This window comes from Candoia aspera, chromosome 2, assembly GCF_035149785.1.
Source record: "Candoia aspera isolate rCanAsp1 chromosome 2, rCanAsp1.hap2, whole genome shotgun sequence".
In the NCBI taxonomy this organism is placed as follows: domain Eukaryota; kingdom Metazoa; phylum Chordata; class Lepidosauria; order Squamata; family Boidae; genus Candoia; species Candoia aspera.
Window position 1 is genome coordinate 231,315,723 of NC_086154.1, and position 27,050 is coordinate 231,342,772.

At 37.8% G+C, this 27,050-nt stretch overlaps 1 protein-coding gene across 1 annotated transcript; it reads left to right on the plus strand.

Annotated features, from left to right (window-relative positions):
* The first annotated feature begins 23,638 nt into the window (after positions 1 to 23,638).
* ANKRD34B (ankyrin repeat domain 34B) lies at positions 23,639 to 25,132 on the plus strand. The gene has a single exon (XM_063296734.1). It carries the CDS (start codon positions 23,639 to 23,641, stop codon positions 25,130 to 25,132), a length of 1,494 nt encoding a protein of 497 aa, XP_063152804.1.
* Positions 25,133 to 27,050: the final 1,918 nt, after the last annotated feature.

Genomic DNA, 27,050 nt, shown 5'->3' on the forward strand with positions numbered 1-27,050 from the left:
GCAGGGACTTGTCCAGGCAGTTGCCAGGAGTCAAAACTAACTCAAAGGCATAGACACGCAGCATAGCAAAATTTGATGTGGACATGGGCCAAGGATCCAATCTGGCAGCTTGATTGCTATCCAGTGGTCTACCACAGCCAATATACTGAAGCATTTTAAACAGTAACAGCATTTCAGGTACTATATTTCCATTTGCGCATCCTGTGAAGCGCCTTTCCAGAACTGAATCCAGGCGAAGGAGGAGGGGCAACATTCCAGCAAAAACAGTTGGAGAATGTTTACAGAAGTTCTTAGCATCAAGGTCGTCCTGTCGGTGCCTTCTAGCAGCGTCTGGAAGATGGACTGGTGTGGGTTGTAATGAACCATAGGCAAAGCCCTATGGTTCCTGTTACTTATTTCATGTTACTTAATCCTAATAAAGAATTCTTCCACATCCTAAATGGATTGTACTGAGAATTTCTACATTTAGGATTTAAGAACTGATTTCAGAACTGGAATCATCACACATAGTCAACATTGATCCCTCCTATCTTCAGAATGTGCAGGTATGTTAGCTTTTGAAGCATAGTTACATTTTGAAACTGCATCCCAAGTACTTTATAGGACTTTGCTGAGAATCAAACATTCCTCTATCATTACTGCAACAAAATTAATTGCCCAGGTATATTGGAACCCTTGGATATACATTTCTTGAAATAATAAATTAGAATCATTTTTTGCCTTCTCAAATTCTATTTCCATGACAGGAAAGGATTTCATTTGGCACAGGAATAGGCAACGTGATGTTTGTAAGCATTAATATACACACAGTATCTCCTACTCATCAGGTTCCCTACCACACCTCAGGTTTTTAATTTTTTAGATGCTAATCTGTCATATTACAAAATAGAGCAACAAGAATGCCTGAGCCTCATATTGCCCCATGCATTCTTGAAAAAAAAGGGGGGGTTGCTGCAGCTTACTGCTATGTTTGGATATGAACTTTAAAAAAAGACAAAGCTAAACTGGAATGGTATGGAGCATCCTGGGATGCTAAAATGAGATTATTGGGAACAACCTCACCTATTTTCCTTCTGTTAAATTATATTTTGTGATTGGACACACCAGCTATGGTAGCTATTTTCTTCATTCACTTCTTTATCATATAGATACAACTAAAGAGACATCATGTTAAATCACTGTATGTTGGTACCAGATTACCCACATTGAAACAAGAAGTAGGCTGACCAGGACAGCTGAGGCCACTAATACATCATGACTGCATAAATTAAAGTATGTGGTAATTACTCTCGCCAAGATTTTGTTGAAGACTGGTGTATTTTAGGTGAATCACCAGTCTACTTTTGGCACTCTAATGGAGGCCAGCTGGTTTCAGCTCTCTTGCTGGTTCTACTATTAAGCAATATTTAATATTTAAGCTGTTTAGAACACTTTGTTCCCAAGAAAGCATGAATGAGGGGGATTAAATTATATCTGTATTATACTTTTCTTTCTGACTGGTAATTAAATTGTCATTCATTGTGCTATATTATTCATTGCACTTATCCACATAGTACCTGGGAGAAGTTTTTCCCCTCATTCTATAAAAGATTGTCTCAAAGCTACTTATTTTTAACTTATACACTGGAAGACTACTGAAGAAAGGAGGGTCATGCTTCTGAAGATGAGGAGTCTCCTACTGTCTCACAGTATAGTAAGGCTTATAGAACAATATTTTAAAGCATTTATTAACCTAGTACTTTTGAAGAATTAATTTGATGCATAATCAGAAGCATAAATTCAAATAATAAGATGTAGGAAGGGTGTGCAGCATATCTCACAAACCAAAATAAGAATTCAGCTATGAGTCTTAAAGAGGTCTTCTCAGCCAAATTAATTTTAGGAGAAACAGCAATGGAGTGAGCCACAGTACTGAAACAGTTTGGATGTTTAGGTATAAGTATTTAATATTTGTGTCAGCAGAATGCATGAATATATGAGTTTTAGATCATTGTAGATACACATTCTCCTTGGCTAAAGAAAGTCCAAGTCACTATACCAAAAATAGGAATAAAGACAGCTTCTTCCTAATTACAGAATTCTGTCTTTCAGTACTTAACTTTGAAGTATGTAACAGCAAACTTTGGAAGACATATTCACACTGTTTATGGAGAATTTATTCTCTTAAAGTGTTAGTACTGAAGTATCTGGAATTTTCTGCGGTCTCCTAGTATAAGGATCATAATCTCATTTCATTTTGTAGCACTTTAACATCCCAATATCCATGTACACTTCAAAAATCATGTTTTTCTTCTTTGAAACTAGGTCAACTTCAGAGAGAAAAGTGAGGCTTTTAGTAGATGTAAATAGTTGAGGTTACTGTAAAAGTGAATTCAGTGAAACATTTTTTCTTGTGCCGATTTTTTTCATTTGTTGAAAGAATAAAACAAATTACCTGAAAGGATCCAGCTGCTATTGAACAGTGCAGATACCTCTCTACAGCTATTACCTTCTGAATAGTTTAAAGGGTATTTAAGATTTTTGCTCTTAATGTTGTGCTTCTGATAGTATTGATTTATGTATGACAACTGATAATAACAATGCCGTGTGATGGAATATTAAATATCAATCAGATATTTGCATAATGTGCATTTAGTGTATAGTGGTTATGGTGTTGGGCTCAGACTGGGAAGACCCCAGGAGCCCACTAGGTGACCTTGACACAGTTATGCTCAGACCAAGAGTGGTTGTGAAGATAAAATAAGGAAATATCCTATGTCTTGGGCTCCCCAAGGAAAGTTGGAATGTAAGTGAAATAGATCAATAGATTCTATTTCAGATAAGATAGTCACTGTCTGGCTAAATACATCATAAATATAGTTCGGTTTACTTCTTACAAAGTGAGGCCAAAAAACCAAGCAATTTATGAAATAGCAGGTCTGTAACAGCTGCAGAGTACAGATGAATATAAAGTCCAGTCATTCCCATCTAAATGCCACTGATTGTTAATAGACATGACAAAATGAATGCAACCTAAGAGGGAAAAGAGAATAATTTCTTCTTGAAAAGAGCTAGGCATTCCTAACTTTTCTCTAACCCATTTCATAGTAAAAAAAAATGTTAAATAATTCCATTGGGTTCCTGTTAAAAGTATTCTTTTGAATTGATCTTTGTTGGATTGTGATGACTAACTTCTGTTATATAATGTCCTTGAAGACTCTTATGTACAGGATAGAAGGTGGATAAGGCATACATAATATTAAAAATGTACATTTCCACTATGACTAACTTTATTAATTTAATTGTTTTGTTCTTTGAGAGCATTGTTAGGAAACAGTCGATACCAAGTTACCATATTGGCCTTAGATAAGCTACTTCAAACTTGAAATCCTGTTCATAAACAAGAGGAATTCAAGTATTTAAAGTGAGAGGGGTCAAGAGATTATCTAGATAGGCATTAAAAGTGGAACTAGGACTAGCAGTGATGGAGACTCAGGCTTGGTTAGTGAGTATTACATATTACTTCAGATTGAACTATCAACAGACTGGTTTTATCTCTTTGATTTTCCATGATAAACCTCTAGCTGGATATCTGAGGTAGAAAAGAAGATGGCTAGTATATGTCTACATTTATCAATCTTAACTACATTGTACTCTCTGTGGCTAGGAAAAATGTTAAATAGCACTTAAGGGACATTGCTATCCAGACTGGCAGAGGGTTTATAAAAAGGTCACTTTCGTTGTTCAGTTGTTAAGTCATTGCCAATTTAGAGAGTCCTATAAATTGGCATATTATTTATATGGACTTACTCAGGCTAAACTAAGGAAGGCATTTACACTATAGTGCTTTGAAGCATTGCCCTCAGCAGTTTTCCAGGGTTATGTGGGCATTCCTTTTTCTGAATGTCTTTGCCCATGTGGCTCTGGAGATGTGGAATCAGTTGGCCATGTCTTAATAGTGAAGCCAATTTAGTGGCCTGCTAGGACCAACTGAATTGGAGCAGAGCTTATAACATAGCTGAGAAGCTGGCACAGAAAAAGATTATCTTTAAAATAGCTTCAGTGAGCATGCCAGAGAAATACAGGTTATGGATCTTACACACTCAGCCCTCCCAAGCATAAAGAATCACACATTTAGACATATTAGGTTAAGAAGTAAAATAATTTCTTCCTGACTTTATTGTTGTTCTGTTACATCCATCTTGGTGGAAAAGATGAAGTTCCATTGTTCTTCTTTTCTTTCTAAATTCTTAGTTTTGCCCTAAACTCTCAGCCCTACAGCTGCCAAGAGCTGTGTGGAAGAAAGGGGAATTCCAGGCCCACCACATGGTACCCAGAATGGAGGAGAGCAGCACACATCCGTGTGCTTGCTTCTGGTGGAGAAGGAGGAAGAGAGGGAAAGGAAGTGGGAGTGGCAACAAACAGCTTCCTCAGAGTTGCACTGTGGGACAACTCAATTTACATGTTAATTCATATTCAAATGAGGCATGTTGGATTTGCCAGGACTTCCAACAAATAATCTGCAGATATTACAGAGAACTGTGTGATTATCAGTCATTATGCCAAGTCTTGTATGTTATCCAGGCATATCTACTTCCTTCTATGCTTCTCTGCTGCTGATACAGACACTGAAATAACACTCCAAGCTCTGAAATTCTGCTATCCTGCATAGTGATTATGCAATAACATGTTAAGATTAACTTGCTCTTTAACTTGGTGACCATTGATTATTGGGATATATTATTTCTGTTTTAATTTGTATCTTGCCTTAAATTCTATTATTTTGGGGTGCTCTTTGATCTTAATTAAATTAAAATGGAAACATAAAAAAGCCAAATTGACAGGGAAAAAATGTAACCTTAGAAAATGGGAATACCACAAATTAAAACACCATTCCCCACCAGAGGGAACAGTCAAAACATTATATTGCACATTTTAAGAGACTTTTTAAAAGTCAGGAGGGAAGAGGCCATTTTGGTGTCTGGAGGGCAAGCTGTTCCAGAGGCAGGGAGTCACCACAGAAAAGGCATGCCTCCAGGTAGTAGCCTCTGAGAAAAGGGATGAGTGAGTCCACCCTACTCAATTGTATCAGGTAGGCAGATGTTACTAGGAGAAAGTGAACTGAACTATTAAAGGCTTTTTAAGTAACAATAATTGACAATCAGCGCCTTGAAGTGTACCCAGAAGCCACGTAGCAACCACAGCACTTTAAAAGGAGAAGTGTTACATGGGCATATCAAGGCACATCCATAGGACTTGAGCTACTGCATTCAAGTTCAGCTGTAGCTTCCAAATGCTCTTCAAGGGCAGTCCAATATAGAACACAATGCAGTAATCCAAATGAGAGGCAACTAAGACATGGGTGACTATGAGTAAAGCCTCCCATTCTAGGAGGGGTCATACCTGCCACATGATGTGGTGCTGTGCAAAGTCTCTTTTGGCTACCATCTGCTCATCAAGCAGGAGATGTGAGTCCTGGAGGACCCCTCAGTTATAAACCAGTTCTGCAAGATGAAAGCAACTAAAGGTGGCATATCTCCAGAATTGGATGGCTTATGGTTTCTAAGCCACTCCATCTTGCTGAGATTGAGTCTCAACTTGTTTCTCCTCATCCAGGCCCTAACAGCCTCCAAGCACTTGGGCTCATTCCTTCCAGGGTCAAGATGTAATAACATCAGCAATATTGATATCACCCAGCAGGTTCACATAAATTTTAAACAGGTGTGCGAAGAGTATTGAGCCCTATGGCAACATTTGAAGACTCCAGACACTGCCTGTCCATTCCTACCACCAGCAACAGTAACCACCCCTTTAAGAAGAAGGACACAACTGCAGACCCCTCAGAGGCAGCCTAGAAGAATATCAGGATGGATGTACTGAAGGCCAATGAGAGATCAAGCAACACCAGAAGAGTTTTTGCTCGAATGCTTTATCCCTCTTTTCTTGAATAAGAGTGCAATAGATATTGCAGCCATTCTACTAGCATACTTTCAGTCCTGAATTAATATGAAAGTTAAAGATTTCTCTGTAAAAGACTGGTCAAAGCTTCCCATTACCTGAAGAGCCGAGAACGTAAAGAAGTATTTTACTTTAAACAATCCCAATTTTATTTTTAAATGCTATAAACAGAGGGAGAAATACATTTGAAGTTTCATTATTCAGATCACCATTTCATATACCTTTACAAGAAATAAATTATTGTGTCTTGTTTAATGTTCTGAACAGAGGGGTTTTTAAAAATTTATTTAATAGGGCTGTAGATACAGCTTTGGAATTAAATGTTGAGCATATGCTCTTAAAATGTGGATTTTAAATTCAAGCTTTCCAATGCAGATGGCAATCTTTAAAGTATTGACATATTTTCAGTTAAAGATGAAAAACAATCATACAAGTCTGGTGTTTTGGAATGTGGGATAGCTTTTATTAAATAGATCTGTCCAATGTTGCAATATCAAATATATTACCGTTCAAAACATTTTAGTGCATGTACCACAATATACATCAGGAGCTGGCAACCCATGTTCCCCCAAACCCCTTTCTGGAACCCCAGAAACTTCTAAAATCATTCCACTGAAATTTGGCAGGAATAAGCCATTATTTTGTGTCAATTTCTTATAAAGAACAAACCAAAATGTGTGCATAATACAATAGAGAGACATATCTTAAAAAGTATGAAACAACCTAAAAATTTCTAGCTTCCCCAAAAGACCCCATTAAAACACCAGCACTGTAGTGATGTCACCATGTCACAGCCTCACTCGCTGAGGCCCTCAAAAGAAAGTGTGATCCATGGCCATCAAAATAATTGTGGCCCCAATATATGCAGCACAAAAGTATGGGATAGAGATGGCCTCATAAGCTGAACACTTTAAAAGTATATTTGTCTAAGACAGAGTGCTAATTAAAAAACAAATTCCATTCCAACTCTTTCCTTAGATTTTTAAATCAGCATACTGACATTTACTAGCCTATACAGTGCTTCAGATTCAATTCCAAAAAGGTACCTTGCAGCACTCAAGGATGTGAACAGAGCACTTGTCAGTGTTTCTCAACCTCAGCAATTTTAAGATGTGTGGACTTCAACTTCCAGAATTCCCCAGCCAGCCTTTCTGGCTGGGGAACTCTGGGAGTTGAAGTCCACACATCTTAAAATTGCTGAGGTTGAGAAACACTGCTTTATAGAGTTTCAGGAAGGTACTATATTTCCATTTGTGCATCCTGTGAAGCACCTTTCCAGAACTGAATCCAAACCATTTCACAGCCCTAATATTTACTTTGTCAAATTAGAATCCACTGTTATGTTTGAGAAATATGAATACTAGGAACAGAAGTGTTACTCTAAGCACAGAATGCGTTTTAAATATTGAAAAATAATCAATGCAGATAATGTTATTGGTCTGTAATGAAGTATTTACAATAGGCATTGACACTCTGTTAACATTATATTTTAATAAAGAAAAGAGCTTGGAATCTTATTCTGTAAAGTTTTTCTAAGTGGATTTTAGGTGGCCAGATGGAGCCAAAAGACTGGTTTGCTCCATTTAGTGACACACAGAAGATGTAATGGAAAACTCCATATATGGTCCTGTGCCACTCCCAATGAGTGATATTCTATCATGTCGAAATATCTATCAATATTTAAAACGTATTCCATTACTTAAGGAGAATTAAGTCTGTCTGGATTGCTGAAATACTGGTATTGTTATAATTTTACCATGATATCAACAAGCAAAATATAACTGCAAATTCTTGGTCACCAACTAATCAGATTTCTCCCAGGAAGAAGGGTTGCTGTTTTCAGACCTGAGTAAACAAGCAACTGTAATCTTGCATAGTTCTGTTTTAAATTGGGCATTTGCAGAAGTTTCACAATTGTGAAACACATATCTGTAAATTGTCTGCACAGGTACATGAAAATACCAGTTTCAAAAATGTTTGTTTCTTTTAGAAGCCTTTCTATATCAGATCCTTTGAGATTTCTCCTATTACACTATTTAATTAGCAATGAGATATTGCTTTAAATTAAAGAGGCATTGCGGGTATATTAAGTGAATGTATAGGAAAACTGTTTGCAGCTACAGTTGTGACGCTGTCCCTACTAGCAACTTTGATAAAACCATTCAGAAGTGTATAGCACCCACGTGCCTTACATAAGCCAGGCTGTAACAGGTCAGAGAAGAGCAGTAACATTTCAAAAAGAGTGGGTGTGTTGCACATTCATTTCCCAGGCTATTCAATACAGAAACAATATTAACAATGTGGGTGGTACATGAAGAAGCAAGGATGGCAAAGAAGAGGATGAGACTGCATAAGTGTCCTTGGATGTTTTCATAGTATGGATCTCTCTGGGTTATTGTTTATATATATGCCTTATTCAGCTAGCGAGTTTAGAGTCATGGTAACATGGTATGATTTACTTCAGACAATTTTATTTACAATGATTCAGCTGTTAGAGCTGAATTAACCATTAGTTTCACATGCTACAGTTTAAAAAGGAAAGGTTTCCTGAAATCTATCTTCATTTGTGGTAACTAAAGGGACTGTCCTCAATAGTTTTTATGGCAACAATATAGAATTGGTTTGCCAGTATCTTCTGGGTAGTTAGAGCTGAATTAACCATTAGTTTCACATGCTACAGTTTAAAAAGGAAAGGTTTCCTCAAATCTATCTTGATTCCTGGTAACTAAAGGGACTGTCCTTAATAGTTTTTATGGCAACAATATGGAAGTGGTTTGCCAATATCTTCTGGGTTGTTTTTCCAAATTCTTGCTCTATCCTACTTCATACTATCTGTATTTCCCCAAATGCTCTTGACTCACTTGTATGATTATCTGCTGCAAGAACCACTAGTAAGGAGATATGACTGAGTTAGTGGCTACCTGGGTTAAGGATATTGTGTGAACCCCCATTATGGAACCATTATATCATAGAATCTGCTATGAACCTCACCATTTACTTTTATGAAAAAAGAATACTAAATTTAATTGAGTGAGTTAACTCAACCAATGCATCTACTCAATAAAGTAACTAAATGGTTCAACTCTGGAAAAGAAGTATGTCAAGGTTGTATACTGTAATCTAATTTATGTCATGTATATATGGAATTTATCATAATATATATTGGACTAGAAGAAATAGAAATCTAAATAAAAATTGCTGGTAGAAACACCAGCTTCAGGTATGCTGGTAATACCACTTGATGGCTGGAAACAAGGAAAGTTAACAATCTTTTTCTGACAATGAAAGAAATGAATGCAAAAGCTGGTCTGCTGGTCAATATTTTTTTTAAAAAGGCTAAGATTTAAGTCCACAGGCAAAGCCAATTCAATACAAATATCTGGACAATAAGTTAAAGAAGTAACAGGTTTTATTTTTTCCCTAGACTTAAACATTCATAGGGATGGTAACTGTAGACCTGAATTAAGGAAACATCTGATACTTTGGACAAAGGCTATGACAAATCTAAGCAAAATATTAAAAAAGATATATATCACACTGACAACATAGATATATATTATTAAAGCGATGGTATTCCCAGTTTGTAACATATGGCAGGGAAAGTTGGATCATCAGAAAAGCTGAACAAAGAAAAATTGATGCCTCTCTGTTATGGTGTTGAAGAAGATTGTTGAAAATACCTTGAATCTCAAGAAAAACAAATAATTCAGTAGCAAATGCAATAAAAACCAGACTGCTTACTGGAAGCTAAAGCTTAAATATTTGGTTCACATAATATGAAGAGTCATTGGAAAAGATTCTGATGCTTGAAAAAAATGGAAGGCAGTCTCAAAACAGGCCAGCAGTTGACAAAGTAGCTAGATATTATCACTGATGGCATAGGTTTATAAAAAAAGAAGCATTTACTGATAGATAACCCTGGTAAAATGATGTTAATCAGACACAGAATTGAAATCAATTGAACAAATGAATAACAACAAAGAGGCAAGTTTATTTTTAACAGATACATTATTATTTTCACTGCACCAGAATCCTAGAGTGGAAATCTCGTATCTAACTTCTGCCCAGTGTACAGCTTTTAATGGATCAAAATCTCTTGGAGGAGGAAGGCAATGGCAAACCTAAGGCTTCAATTCTGTACATTGTTAGAAAAAGCAAACAGTGTAACCCAAATCCTGAAAATATTAGTGTATACCTTATAAAATTGCAAGTTTAACAAATATGTTTGCAAAAATGAAAAACTAAAAGAAACTAAAATCCACAGATTCAACTGTTCCCACTCCAATCTAGTATGCACTGATTAAGGACTGGTGTACCATTCAATTAAGTAGGACTTAATTGGATTTTTTTAGTGTCATCAGCATGTGGACGGAGGTGACCCTATTGACACTGCCAAAGATTTTTTAAAAATTGAGGTATAGAAAGTTTCTCATCAAAGCTTCTGAAGAAACACAGAGCCATGGGAAAAGAGAGTCTATTCTTTTATGGACTGCTAACTGGTTAAAAAAAAAGCAGCAAAGGAAATTTTTCAATAGAGGAAATTAAACCACAGAATCCCTCAAGTATCTGTGTTGGGACCAATGCTTTTTAACATGTTCATAAAGTTCAGACTTTTTACCAAGCCCAGTAACTCTCAGTTGTCTTGAAAGTCAACCTCACATTCAATAATATTATCTGCCACCCAGAGTCATTAGGGATTCAGGCTGTCCTAGAAAGTTGATAAATAAATAAAAAGCTTCCAGATTGATATAATGATTTTTACTGGCCTAAGGTTTTTGATTTCCATCTCATTAGCTTCAGCCCTTACGTAAATAATCTTGACTTAGAGGAAAGAGGTAAGCTGCTCAAATTTGCAAATGATAGTAACTATTCAGGGTAGTAAAAACAGAAAGCGACAATAAAGATCTTTAGAAGGATATTTAAACATTTGGAATGATCAGCTAAATGGCAAATGCAACTCAATTTAAGTGTAAATTACACATTTGAGCAACAAACCCCAATTTCACACACGCTGTAATGCCTCAGTACAAATCTATTGTATGTCCATATCCTGAACACCGTGTGGAGTTCTGGTTGCCACACTTGAAAAAGAGATAAACTGTACAGTTAAAGCTCAATACAACAGATTTTGTATACCATGGATCAATTTCTGTGGGGCTTTACATTACTTGTTATCATGATCCAAATGACATCATTGTATCAATTTACATAATTTGTGTAATGACATCATTACACAAATGATGGTACAATGCAACTGACACTTGCCTCAGTTGTTTTATATCATTATACAAATGACTGACATCACACAAATGTGATAATATAAAATAACATAGATGTAATATCTGAGTGAGATGGTGGTGAATAAATTTGATATATAAATAAAATAAATAAATATGTGTCATTTACGTAATGACATAATCACACATATGACTTACATGGTCAAAATGATGTAGTCTCTGATTTAACTATCAGGAATAACAGACACTCCTTCCCTCCACCAGACTCATCATATCAAGGTTTTACCATAACAGAATGGGAAAAAGTCCAGAAGAAGGCATCCATTGATTAGGAGATTCACCACCTTCCCCAGAAGAAAAGGACAGAATGTTTGGAATTCTTTAGCTTGGAAATGGGCAACTGAGGGGCAGCATGATGACATGTCCCTCCCATGGTTTCTGCCCAGCTGATAAGAGCTGGCAGAGTTGGTGCACTCCAGGTCCTCCCCATTAAACCATGCCATCTATTGGGACTCAGGAAGTATGTCTTCTCTGTCAGACTGTTTGCCCTCTGGAACAAGACCTTCCAGAGATCCATGGGGTTCCCACCCCGATCCCATTCCAAAAAGTCCTTGAAAATTGGCTGTTTTCCTAGGCCTTGGGATAGTGTGATTGGGGGCCCCTTGTTAGATGAGATTCTGTATATGCAAAGAATTGATTGGCTGGATGCTGTTTGTTATATTGCATTGTGTTTGTATGTGGTTGTTTGATATTGCGAGCCTCTGAGAGTCATTTGGAATCAAGTGGCACCTAAATCTAATTTAAAAATACCTAAAGAATTGTATTAAATCATAAATAGCACAAAGAAAGTGTCAAGGAGAAGTTTTTCTCCCTCTCTCAAAACACTAGGACTGGGGCTATCCAATGAAATTGATTGGAAGATTTAAAACAAACAAAATTACTTCTTCATACAGTACATAATTAACCTGTGGAATTCATTACCCCAAGACAGAGTGATGGCCTGACAGCTAAATTCAAGAATGGCAGCTCTACCAAGCACTTTTGATCTTGAAGCTCAGTGTTATCTCCAAATACCAGTTTCAATGGAACAACAGTGTGAGAGAGATTGTGAGCACCCCAGACATTTCTGGCCACTGTGAGAAACAAAATGCTGGACCTTGGCCTAACCCAGGATGGTGTTCTTATCATTTGCTTTAGAATAAATATCATAAAGTTCATTCCACTGTAAATCAAAATTCATGCAGAAGCTTATCTGTTTTGAGTCCAGAACCTTCCCAAGATATTTTGCTGCTTGAGAAAGAGCTGTAAATACCTTTCAAACCTCTCTGTGTATTATAGAACATGTAAAGCTGCCTTATACAAGCTATATTCACACAACATACTATGGTTTTCTTAACCATCTTTTACTTAATAAATCTCAATGGTTGGATTCACACACAAGATATTAAGTATGGTTTACAAGCCAGTGGCTGGCTTCACACAACTCATTCACTCCTATGTAAGCAAACCACATTTTTGCTTTTGTATAACCCACTCTCAGTTAGATAATTGGTCCATCTAATGCAGCATTAACACGGTGGCGCTGCAGGTTAAACCACTGAGCTTGCTGATCAGATGGTTGGCGGTTTGAATCCGCATGACAGAGTGGGCTCCGGTTGCTAGTCCCAGCTCCTGCCAACCTAGCAGTTCGAAAACATGCAAATGTGAGTAGATTAATAGGTACCACTGCGGCAGGCAGGTAACGGCGTTCCGTTTAGTCATGCCGGCCACATGACCACAGAAGTGTCTACGGACGAAAGCCGGCTCTTCAGCTTTGAAATGGAGATGAGCACCGCCCCCTAGAGTCAGACTCGGCTGGACTTAATGTCAAGGGAAACCTTTACCCTTTACCTAATGCAGCATAACTGATTTAACCTGGTTGATACATTACAAGAAGCTGTAGTTTTTAATTAGGGTTTATTGAACAAGCCATGTTGGGGGACAAGCAAACCACATATGGATTTGGGTAAAAAAATGGTTTGGAGATATAAGGGTTTAAACAGGGACTTCTTCCATGCAATACATAAACTGCATCATTGGATTCATAGAACAGGTGTATTTATGGATAACTGAAAGATGGTTAACCCAAGGAACCCAGTCTAAGGGTTTACATGACACACTGAACCATAAATTAATCCTGTGGACTAGGATCCACACAACATGCTAAACTAGAGTATATTGGCCAGTTTAATGCTTACCTATCATGTGAACACAGGTTACGTGTTAGCTCTATTCTTTTCATTTACATTTGAAACAGAAATTCCCAGAACTGCACCTTCCAATCCTGGGAGCTGTTAGTAGTAACCACATCAGTAATAATAACCCAGACTGGTTCACAAATCTGGTTAAATCATAATTTGTATGGTTCGGGCCGAGCATGTGGCATGATTCCCATCCACTGGAGTTTATTAACTAAACATGGTTTTTTCAACAGCTCTAATTTAAAAAAATGTGCTCGCATGGTTCACTTGCGAATCCAGCCACTATTACTATCCCCTCCCCTTTCGGCTCCGAACTACCTCTTCGCCTAATTCTCGGACCAGGGGGAGGCTGCGCACGCTCCCGCCCCCTCCACTGGTTGCTTTCCCGGCTTCTAGGAGGAAGCGCCCCTTCCCTGCAGTCGCCTTGTTCCGCGCGCAAACGACAGCCGGGCGCTTGTCGGCGTCTGGCGGTAGCTTCTCGGAGTCGTCACTCGGCGTGGAAGCAGCCGGCCGAGGAGGCAAAAGTTGCCGCGGACGGTGTGACCGTCGGAACGGCCGTAGCCAGCCGAGTTCCTTCCTTGCTTCCCCCTCCCGTCCGTTTTTCACAAGCAACTGCCAGCGCCCCGGAGGAGAAGCGTGAAGAGCCTGGGGCTAGGAAAGGCAGCTTTCCGCCCCGAGCCCCTAGACGGCCCGTTCCTCAAGCGGGTAAGCGTGGAAAATACTTCGGGCGGGCTGGCAGGCGAACTCTGACCTCGCGAGAGAGAAAGCAGAGCGGTTCCTCCGCATTTCTGCTAGCGCGATGGACTCGTGCGGTGATGGCTGGGTTGCCGCCCTTCGAGTGCCCCAGACGGCTCACTTAGCCGTATACTTTGGAGCCGCCCTAAGGCGCCTGCTCCTGTCTAAGACGCCCGTGGCCGCGGAACGGGGGCTGCCGGCGGGTTTTTTGCTAGTGTGGTGCGGTGGGCGAGGAAATACCGAGCGGAGCCGCGCGCGGTATCTTTTGCAGCCAGCTAAATAGCCACTGGTTGTAACCCGGGGCTAACTCGGAGCCCGGTGGTTCGAACTGGTATTGGAATAAACAGAATAGGAATCGGACTTTTGAAATACACAGCTTTTCCCAATCTTGGTCCTTTACTCTATTGGTCTCTATCAGCAGAGTACCGCTGGCTGGGGTTTATGGGATTTGTGATCTCCAGGTCTGAGAAGGCAGCTTATTAGAACAGGATTTTTGAAAAGGAGTGTTTTGTTTGCGTTTAGTTTTGTCATTTTCCAATACACTGCAGTGTATTAGAATTTATACAGACTGTAGCAGTAGCTGTACTATATTGTGTAGTATAGTTGTACTTAATTAAAAGCAATATAATCCTTCCTAGGATGCAAAAGTGGAATAAATTTGGTGATAGAGTACTCTGCCTAGCCCAGCTCAATTCTGTTGGATTGCCATAAACTAGTGCAGATGGGGGCGAGAGAGGGATTAATTTTCTATGAAGATTATTTCAAGATTCCTTGAGGCTTAGAAAATGGTTGTGATAAATGTTTGTTTATCTCTCTATTGCCTCAATCACCAAAGTAACTCTAGGCTGAATACCTAGCTGGGTTCATACAATAAATATTAATAGTTAATCTTTAAAAGGTTGCAGTATTATGCCTGTTGACATAGAAATAACCCCTATTAAAGATGGCCAAGCATGTTTGATAGAGGTTGTTTCCTAGGAGTTATTAGGGATGCCCTGCTTTTGTAGCCTGAACCTTACTCGGTGCCTATTGATTTGGGATCAGTTAATTTCTGAATACAGGACTGAAGCTTTATGGGGAATAAGTGTATCATAAGGATCAATTCCATTTTATTTCAGTGAAATTTGCATATTGCCCTGTATGACAGAGTCAGTAATAGAAAACAGCCAAAACAGAAATGGAATTGCTCAGGACCTCCTGTCTCATGTTTGCTTCTGTAAATGAATAGTGAATAAATAAAATAAATACACAGTGTGTAGTTAAACTGAAATTCACCAACAGCAGTTCCTTTGGATGATTTTGGGCACTCAGCTTAAAAGCTTTTAAAACAGGTTCATGGAAGATCAGCTGCTATGACTAGTAGTATTGATGTCTGTTTGCTGCCTCTTAATCATAGGAAGTGTTCCTTAAGTACTGATGGCTGTGAATTGACAGTGGAAGGAGGCTATCACCCCTCAGTCGAGGCTTTTGAGCTTCCCAGTGTATCCAGTTCACCAGTCTGTGACACTAGATAGGTCTGTTCCAGCAGGGCTACTCTGATGTTCCTATGACTTAAAAAAATACAGACCTACAACTTTTCCTCATCTACCTCTCCATTCATGAATGTTTATATGTTCCTGTCACAGAATAATAACCCATATGTATGTTGGACTAGATTGGTTTTCATGCATTCCAATGCTATAAAAATTAATATTTAAGGTGCCACAATATTCTTTGTCAGCTACATATGCATAACATTAAACTATAAGCCATGTTTTACAAACCATGTTATGCATTAATGTGATAGCCTGGTCCACACAAGTAGCTATCACTTATATTTGAAATTGGTTTTGTAGCATGCAGGTATATGTTGATTAAATGGCTGAAAGTTTCCTTATTAATTTATGTATTGTTGTACCATAAAGAAGTGGTATAAGTCATTTTGTAGTAACTTGTGTGTTGCTTTTAAGTAGCTTAGTGATCTCCCTCTGCTCAGCTGTTTTCACCCAATATTCTAGGCTAAAATAGTTTTATTCAGTATGTTCTGCAAACCTAGAATTAGAGAATCTTTCATTCATCCATTCACAGATGAATGTAATAAATCTTGTTTAAGTAAACTATTGATTGTGTGAAAGTAGTATATAAGAATTATCTATTGGGCTACAGTATTTGCAGACTAATTCAACCTTTCTTAGAATGATTTATGCTCTACAGTCACTAAGAGTTGACATCAGTTTGATGACACATAATCATCAATCTTGTCAGAACAAGAACCCTCTATCAAAGGTTTTGGGAAAGATGCAGAGAAACTGGAATAGCAGAAGAGGGTAGCAAGGATGATTCTGGAACTATTTTTGCAAGGATAAATTAAGGAAACCTGGTATGTTGAGCCCTGAGAAAAGCCGCAGGATATAATACCCCTTTTTAAGTGCATGAAGGGGTGTCACACGGAAAATGAAAGCCTGTTTTCTTTTGTTCCAGACTGCAGATCACAGAACGATGTTCTTAAGTTACGGGAAGGAGATTCTGACTGGATGTTAGAAAATTCAGTCGTGGGATCAGTTTCCAAGGGAGGTTGGAGCTCCTCTTCCCTGGATGTGTTCAAGCACAGCCATCTGTTGAGGGAGCTTTAATTAGGATTACATCACTAATAAAATTGGACTCATTAGCCTAAATGGCTCCTTCCAATTCTGTGATTTCTTTTTGAAAAATAAATTCTGCAGAGAATAACTATGTTATATTCAGTCACCACTAATCCTAAGGGATTGTATGCAGATATTCTCTGCATTTTTTATTCTTCAAAAACTTCATTGAGACTTCCAGTGGGGACATGGCGGACTGAACAGCTGTGCCTGTGGGCTTAGCAGGCAGAACTGACAACATGGTAGTTTTTTCGGGCTCAGGCAGGTTTTTCCTGAAGACCAGGAGTGTTTTCTGAAAAAAGGAAAACACCTGGAATCACCCGAGCTGTCCTCTGGACAGCTGCTTGCAGCCAGAAGATCCCAAACAGTGTTCACGCTTGACTAGTAAGAGTAGCCGGGAGGCTAGGATGTCACCATTTCCAAGCCGCACTGTAGCCTTAAAGGGACACTAAGACTGGCACCCCATTTCTAAATCACCCAATTTATATTTCTTTTAAGTACACGTACCATAAGACAGGCTTTCTACAGCAAGGAGAAGTGGGTTCTCTTGGTGCTTATTGTTATTTTTGGGATCAATTTTTTTAAAAAAATATTTTTAAGTTTTGGACTTTGTTTTCCATCCAAATATTAAGGAGGATTGAGAGTAAATAATTGTCTCCCTGTTATTATTACTAAATTTGAAGATATTGGCATTTTCCTACACACTCAATCGCCTGTTTTGAACTCTGTTTTCTGCTTCTACTTTCCCTGGGGAACTGTTTGCATATCTCGCTTTTGCTTGTGTAAACTCATTTCAGAATTCTTTCATATATTTGATTTTTGCTGGTTAAGCTCCTAGGGGGTGCCATAATTTACTGCTTGAGAGGTGGAAGATTTTAAACAGACTTTCTCTGACTTCCAACAAGATTTTAAACAGATTCTTTCTGATTCCTACCAAGTTTTTATGTAAGCATTCAGGACATTGTGGAAAACATGAGGTCTAAAATGTGTCATCTGGTTGGGGATGTCATGGATGAAACTGAAGAATTTAACAGCGACAGAAATTCCTCCTCTTAGAGTGAGATCAGGACTTCTGTTGAAATGCTGGATGAAGATCGGATAGTCGAGTTGGAGAAATTAAAGGGAGAGATCGAGTTGCAAGCCGTAAGTGAAATTGATCTTCTGATGGAAAACCACGGAAAAGAAGGGGTTATTATGTATGGGAGGTCTCCTGAAGAGAAATCAGAGTTTTTTGAGGGGGGGCAGTTGGGCTGTTTGATTTTTTAAAGAAAAACTCTGGGGGCATTGTGGGAATATGTAAATGCTCTGGTTTATTTTGAAGTGGGGTAAGGGTTTAAGAATATTTATCTGGATTGCTTTTAGGGTTTGATTTCATTTATCTTTAATGATTTGGATTAAGATTATTAAGGTATAATAAAAAATGTCTGGTTTTAGGTTTAATATGATTAAGATTAAAATTGTGTTATCAAGTACAATGGCAGACAATTTATATGTTTTTTTAGTTTGATCTTTATTATAGCAGACAGGAATGTATAGAATAGTAGTAGGAAGGAAATAATTAAATAAATGTTATCTTTGGGAGGGAAGGTGATTAGGAGGGTTTATATTTTTTTTCTTAATATAAGGGGATGGAGCAACTGTATTTAGTGATTTTTATAATGTGCCAATGGAATGATTTACAGAAATAATGTGATTTTGGTTCAATATAGAATAAGGGATTGATTATGGAAAATTGTTGTATATCCTTGCTGTTAAAAGTCAGAAGTCACCTCTTTTTGTAGTTTTGAAAATTTTTCTCTTGTGTTTCTACACTTTTTCAGTTTTTTTTTTCTTTGTAGTTTTTTGTTTTTCTGTAGCTTTTATCTTTGCTTGAAACTTAATAACATTCTTATAAAAAAAACTTCATTAAAAACTCCAGTAGAGGCTAAATTAATGTGCTGCATGTCACAGATGTTAGTAGACTACTGCATATGCTTTGAAACATGACTTTAAATTTAGTGTCTCCCCATTATCAACCTCTTTGTACAAAATCAACAAACAGCGGCTATCGGGTAGAGATATGCATTTGAATGTGTTGCCAAAGATGTGTACTCATTTAACGGTAAAGCAATCAGATGAAATATTGGCTGGCAATAAAATAAATTTTCTCTAGCTATTACAGTGTTGATTATTTTCTAACCTCTTAAGATGTTTATAATATCTTTTTTGCTTGAAGTTTTCTTAAGCAGTGTCCTGTTTAGGTGATAGACTCTGAATTAATTAATTAACAATTCTTTATTAAGCTAATTTTACCTCAGTGGAAGGTCTACTAATAATTAACAAATTTATTATTTCAATTTTTGAAACTGAATTCAGTATGGAATTCTGAATAGGAAAAGAATGGATTCTACGTACAAGGTAATTAACTCTGAGGATTGATTCTTAAAATTAAGCTATAAAAGAAAGTCATAGGCAACAGACAGAATACAATTGAGTAAATGGATTGTTTGCACTGTACTATTTTACCAACTTCTTGAAGATTGTAGAAGCTGTTGACTTTGAGGTGTTAAACAGGGCGGTTCCGAGGGAGTAGAATTAACACAGAAGCTGAGGTAGAGGAATCTGGTGATCTGAGTATTTAACAAGATGAATCGATGGTAGAACTGGAGAATTGAGACAGACTAAGGTGAGGCGGTGACAGTGGCTTTTCGAAGGAATCAAAGGTAAGTACACGATGCTGGGGCGAAAAGTATAGATATAATTACAACAGGGCTGAATTCAGGAGCTGACAGTTGAATGATGATGTGAGAGGCTGACAGTTGAAGCCCCACTGCACAAAGTGTTCTAAGGCAGAGAAACAGCAGTGACTGCTGAGGTACTTAAGTCCTTAAGGAGCCAAGACAAATGGAGAGGCAGGCAGAAGAATGACAGGCTCTACAGGAAGATTGGGGTTATCAAGATCAAGGTTGCTTTCTGAATTCAAAGACAGCTCTGAACATGCTGAGGAGAAATTGTGAGGCTGTAGAGAGGAACGGTTGTCTCCGACAATTGGCTTTGGCTTCTGGCATTCTTTATATCTTCAGCTTTCCCGCCTTTTTCACGTAGGAGCCAATCGGGCTTCTCGTTGCTTGGCCCTCCTTGCTGCACGCCGCTCTCGAGCGCTGATTGGTGGTGGCGAACCCGATTCACTTCCTGGCTCCTTCAGCTGTTCTGCTTCTTCCCACTTGAGGCTTTCCTTTAATTGTAAGTCATCTTCACTTTTTTTCCTCGGCTTGGCTTAGCTGTTTTTCCCGGCTGTCCCATTCATCCTCTGACTCAGTCTCTATTCTAACAAGCAGGCTCATTGTATGTATGAGATGAAAGTGGGCAAATTCGTTTTCTTGGTTAGTCCATGAAGATCTGTGGTTGTTATGGATGATCTGTCTATCATTCTAGAATTAATTTAATATAATTTGCAGTTCCATTTTCTACAAAATGCAAAAGTCTTAGAGGTGCGTTGGAATGGAGTTGTTGCTTAGTGATGAAATTGTGCAATTGACTACAGTAAAGATTCCCACCTTTATATTGTGTATTGCTGAATTTGACTGCAATTAAATTTAAATCTTTGAATTCATAATATTTCTCACTATACTATTTTTATAGTTGCCTTTTCTAGAATGTCCCATTAGTGATCCACTCAATCACCTTCCTTTTCTGAAGCAATTAAATTCTTCATAAATCCTTCAGAATCAACTTATATATCTACCTATTGATTTTGATCTGTATGAGAGGTGCTTTGGAAAACACCCACACTGAAGAAAGACAGTACAGTAGATAAAAGAGGAACTTCTATATGGGTCCCAGGCTATGCATTCTTCTTCCCATAGAAGTGGATGTTTGTTCCCATTCTTCCAGTATATAGGGTAATGGCAAAACTGCATTTCTCACCAATCTTTTAACTATTAATAAATTATATACTGAATTTAATGTTAATCCTATTGACTTGATTGTTGTAGATTTTATTTTATTGTGTGAAAATGCCTTCTATGTTAATATAAGCATAAAGGTGGAAGTATACATTTAATAAGTAAAAATCAAGAAATCTTTTCTAGTATGAATACTTGTGATTGCTTCTAAGAAGCCTTCAAGAACTTTTGGAAATAATGTTTTAGTTAACAGAGTATAGAAAGCATCCTGTCAACCTGATCCCAGTATTGCTGTATCTAAATAGCCCCCAAAATGTGCCCCATTAATACAATGAACTGCTTCACTTAGGATTGAAATTCCATGGATGCTCCTCATATGTGGTTTTCCAGTACTACAGTAATTGGTGCCAAAGGCTCTTGTTTCCATAGAAGAATGAGTAAACCTGCTTTTGCAAAAGTACTTGATGAAGATAATTAGAATCAGACTACTTACTTATTTTACAGAATGTATATATTACCCTAATCATCAGAATCTGGAAGCTTATATAAATAAAACAAGTATAAAATTATATATAAAATTATATAATTATGTATAAATGGTATATATAAAATTATAACACCACAAGAGCATGACTTAATAAAGAAATCCAGTTAGTAATTCATAACAGCAGGAGTCCCCTTCAGTTTTAACCCAGAAGCTCAGGGAAGGAGCGTGGTTTTAACTTCCCTCCTAAATGATAAGAGAGGGGTCATCATTATATGGGGTATAACTTTTCCACAATTTTGGGGTAGTCACAGAGAAAGCAAGTTTCCTGGTCCCCATTGCATAGCTTCATGGGGGTGTGAACACACCATGCTTCCCAACTCAAACTTATAGGATGGGTGGATGCTACCTAGAGAAGATGTTCCCAAATATAATTGGGACCTGAGCATGATGGATTGAACAGGTGATAACCAGCATGTTGAATTGTTCCCATAAACCTGCAGGTAATTGTGCAGTGAAGTGTTACTTTTGTCTGCTGGCAAATGAGCCATCACATTCTCTGCCAAAGTTTCTCTGGATCATCTTCAGAGTCAGGCAGCCTCAAGTAAAGCACATTTCAGTGGTCTTAACATCATGTGATGAGAACCTGAGTGACTGTAGTCAGAAGATTCCTCTCTCAAATCAACCACATCAGGTGCACTAGTCAAAGGTGGGTGGAGGTTCTCCTAGCCGTGGTCTCCACCTGTTGTTCCAACAGGAGTCTTGAGTCCAAGAAAACCCCCAGGTCACAGACCTGCTTCTTAGAGGAGGGCAATTCTATCTAGAGTCAGAGTGGAACTGTGCTGGGAAGAGGGGGCGGGAAGGCTGATGGGATCTGCTGCACTGGGAGTTGCTCTGGAAAGAAGGAGGGAGAGTCAAAGACACATACCGGCCTTGCTCTGTTCACCCAATAAAATCACTCCAGGAGCTCTCCAGATTTTTTGGCCAAAACCCAGAATAAATCAAACGTTCCAAGTTTTGCTTTGACTGACCTGTGGCTTATCTAAAACAAGTTGGCAGCCTTCTGGAGAGTTATGGTTTGTTCCAGGTTACAAATAAGATAACAATTTCCATTTTGTGTACATTCTGCTCCAAACTTAGGAAAACATGTCTTGCGTGGAGTACTGGAATTCTCTGGAATTATTTCCAAATTTAAAATGGAGGGAAGAGTATTAGACAAGAATACTGATAATATGCAAAAATTAAAACCACTGTTTACAATATAGCCTAAAATTTCAGAATTAATTAATCTAAGTAATTAATAGAAATCAAGATATTTATAAAATATTACTTTACTATGTAATTCCTAGCAATTTCTAAATTCTGTATAGCCATGTCCATGTTCTAGAATGGTCAGTGTCATCTACCACAGTTTGGTGAGCCTTGGTACATGTGTTTCTTTAGTTAATTCTTGTCTAGAATTATAAAACTATTTTTCAATATTATGAGATCGAAACAAGATATCTGTATATCCCAAATGTTAAAGATGGATGCTGTGTGGAAGTGGCAATTGTCTAATATATCAGCTTCCATATTCTATTTTCTGCACTTTGCACTTGCTTCAATGGCTTCTTCTAAATTCTAAATGAATTTTGGTAGGATTAATTCTTTTAGCAGAGAAGTAGTTAAGCATTCTTCTGTTGCTGCTTTTAGACAGTGATGTCTCTATTCTAATATGTTTTCAGTTCTACCACTTTCTATGAACATGTTTGTGAGGATAATTACACATTTAAAAACCTGCTTTTACTTCAGACTTTACTGGAAAGTTAGAAGGCAATCTGAGATTAGTGCCAGAGTCTCCAACCTTTCTGGGATGGTAGGCACAATTGCAATGTCCAGAACGTGCATGGGGTGTCTGCAGGAAGGGTGGCTCAGAAAAGTCAAGATGACAGCCACAAGATTGCAATGCATGTAAAAAGGGAGTGGGGTTTTGACTGCATGGTTATAACTGCCATCTTGACCGTTTTTTATGCCCCTGCAGACATTCCTGGAACATGCAGTGGGACTATTGAAAAAGAACTGGGGAGAGACAACTAGTCCCAGTAATTATGGGTTTATCAGAATATCACCTGTCTATGCTTTTATTCCATCTTCCCAAGATCACAGTTCTAAGGGAAATGAGGTTGTGCTAATTGGCCTTGTCATCTGGGCTGCTAGTTTAATCTCAGGCTTAAAGGGCAAATCTTGAGTTCTACTCTTGGGATCCTCACATTCAAATTGCCTAGGACATTGCTGTTTGCCTAAAACCTAGTAATCTATGTAGGAGACATATAATTCTTTTTATTTTTAAAAAATCTAGGTTCAACTATTTAAGAGAGGACTCCTGTTTTTATTTTTTTCCTTGCCAAATAAAAGTTTAAATATTTAGGGGTTATATTAATCTATTCTTTTTCCTGTTTAACTTCTCTCAAAATTAGGTCACATTTCAACTGCTGTAATCTTCACCTAAAAACAAAAAAGGATGGAAGAAGCCACAGAGTTTTCATCAAATGGCAACTCTTTGATTAAAGCTGTTTATCAGAGAAGACTTCGCCTTACAAGATTGTTGTTAGAAGGTGGGGCCTACATTAATGAAAGCAATGACCATGGTGAAACACCTTTAATGGTTGCTTGTAAGACAAAGCATGTAGACCATCAGAGTGCTAGCAAATTCAAAATGGTGAAATACCTTTTGGAAAATAATGCAGATCCAAACATACAGGACAAAACTGGAAAGACAGCGTTGATGCATGCCTGCTTGCAGAAAGCTGGCCCTGAAGTGGTTTCTTTACTAATTAAAAGTGGAGCTGATTTGAGTTTACAAGACCATTCAGGAAACTCAGTTCTTCTGTATTCAGTGAATTCGGAGGATAAGGAAACTCTAAAAGTTGTTCTAGATGCTTGTAAAGCAAAAGGGAAAGAAGTTATAATAATTACAAAAGACAGATCTCCATCTGGAAAGCAAAGAACTAGGCAGTTCTTAAATGTGCCTCCTCCTGATATTGATGAATCTCAGTTTCCAAGTTCTTGTACTTCTCCATCAGAAGTAGAAGTTAAAACAACTTTGCCCCCTTCCACAAATTCAAATGACACAAAAGAGTCTCTGTTTAATTTCAAAGAACTGAATCATCCTGGAAGAAAGGAAGGTGTATCTGAACAACATTCTCCTTCAACACATACAGGCCCTCAGATGCCAAATACCAAAATTTATTCTGAACCTTGGATGAAGACTTCCCCTTCAGTCTTGAATCAGAATCAAATACCTTCTTTACAAGAACTTCATGATATAACACCAGAAGAGGAGTTGTGTCTTAAAATCAGTAGTCTAGACCTTTCTAAGAGATTTATCACTACACGTCACAGCATTGATATTAAGGATACCCTTAATTTCTTGAAAAATTTTGAACAAACTGCCTCAAGAAAGATGTCATATGATGAAATAAACTCTAATTCACTTTTTGGTGAGACTAGTCGGAGTGAAGTTCCTTCAGACCAAAATTCAGATTTGACCCATATGAGCTTCATTTCCACCCTGAAAAGCATTGTTCAAAGAAGAAACCTGGGTGCAAACCACTATAGTTCTGATTCGCAGTTAACTAGCTTAGGCCCTGTTACAGAAGACAGCAAGTTACTTCCAGGGAAGAAAAAGTTTCTTTCACCATCTCCATCATTGTCTTCAAGTTCCAGAGAATTGATTGAAAGCATGCCTCCCAGTTTCTTAAGCAGGAGAAATCATGCTATTCTAGAGAGACGGGGTTCAGATCACACTGCCCTGGCTAGACCTAACTTTCTCCCCCCTTTAAATGTGAACCCTCATTCCCCAATCTCTGATATCTACAAGACTGTATCTTCCTGTGGACAAAAAACCTTAATTCCAACAGCACCTGCTTACTCTAAAGACTTCAAAAGCACAACCCTGTTGACAAGAAGGCAGTCTTTACAAACTGAGCAGATCAAGCAGCTGGTGAATTTTTAGCGAATGATAAACAATAGTAACAACTTGTATATGCTTTCCTAGATTATTTTCATGTATGAAAATTGGCTGCACAAGTATCTCGGTTAACAGTAACATCAGTTCATTTTTTCTAAGTTGATATTGAAATGAAGCTGCCAAAAAGAACCAAGTCTTGTTTGATTGAAGATGGATGGATGGATGGATGGATGGATCACATATTGTGCAAAAATGTAATGATTATTTAGCGTTGGCTTAGCATGTTGTGTGAACCCAGCCCATGGTAGTTTGTAAACAGTATCTGTGACTTAGCAGGTTGTTTGAATTCAACTGCGCTAAGCTACAAAATATTGCTGCCCTCATCCTACATTCCATTATGAACATGAAAGATTGGTTATTCTTGCTTAGCATAGGGAGTTTAAACTACAATTTGTTCATGGAATACTTTTAACATTAACAAATGTCTTTTTATACAGTCTACTCCATCCTTCTCCAAGGATCCCCAGATGTGTTAGACTGAAACTCTAACTTAGCTATTTGGGTTGAGAATTCTGGAAGATATACATAATTCAACATATCTGGAGGACACCAGGTTGGGGAAGGCTACTGTGCTGATTCCTTATTTCCATTGTATGGTTACTTTTGAACAGTTATTACATGACTAACCCAGTGCCTAGTTATACATGCTTACTTGCATTGATTTATTAGACCTACACATACATACTTCTCCGTTGGAGAATTATGGCTAGTGTCAATTCTTGTATCAAAGTAACCTTTTAAAAGGTAAATATTTAACATAAACACTGAAGAAAAGCTTATATAGCAGTAACTCAAAAAGGAGATTTGTGAACAATGGAAATTACATCAACCCATAAAAGAGCTACAGTGTAATTTAGTTGAAAACATAGAAAAGTTGATGTAAAATCCAGCATGTATTACTGGTTTTACATGCATCCTATTTATGGATTTTTTTTATCCTTTTGATTTTAATTCATCTTGAGTATTTATTTAAAAAAATAAATCATGGAATTAAATCAACCCACCCATTTTATTTATTTAATTTTTATCCCACCTTAATTATTTTTTATAAACTCAAGGCGGCGAACATATCTAATACTCCTTCCTCCTATTTTCCCCACACCACCACCCTGTGAGGTGAGTTGGGCTGAGAGAGAGTGACTGGCCCAAGGTCACCCAGTTGGCTTTCATGCCTAAGGTGGGACTAGAACTCTCAGTCTCCTGGTTTCTAGCCCGTTGCCTTAACCACTAGACCAAACTGAAATAGAAAGCCAGTTTGGTGTAGTGGTTAAAACATCAGGATAAGAACTGGGAGACTGTGAGTTCTAGTCCCACCTCTCTCTCAGCCTTAGGGACAAAGCAATGGCAAACCACTTCCAAAATCTTGCCAGGAAAACTGCAGGGACTAATCCAGACAGCCAAGAGTAAAAAAAAAAAAAAAAAAAAAGACTTGAAGGCACACACAGACACATTTTTGTTCTTGTTGTTGAAATACATTAACTTTTAAAATTTAGATTTCTTTTCAATTTATTGAAAGCTTGCTTTCTCTACTCATATTCTTGAATTTTTGTGGAACCTGGAATATGTTGGGTCTGGTATATTGTGGAACTCATTTTGGATGCCTAAATAATATTATAAATAATATATTCATGCAGTAGTAAAACATTATGGAATGAAAGAAAAGGAAATGTCTGTGGAGGTAGTATTTTATTAGGTTCAGCATGTTTCACTTAAAAATTTAGGGACACTAAAAAGCAAAACTATTATTTTCTAAAAACATTTGGGTAATAATTGTGGTGGTGAACTTCCCTAACAAAGATCTTGATCAAAATACATTAAGACTAATGCAGTCACTTCAGAAAAACCAGTATAGCCATTACGCATTGTGAATGTTCATATAATCTGATTCAGATGGGTTAGGCTT

What these genes read in the sequence shown, in the direction of transcription:
- ANKRD34B (XM_063296734.1), top strand. Translation starts at nt 23,639, where the DNA reads ATGGAAGAAGCCACAGAGTTTTCATCAAATGGCAACTCTTTGATTAAA.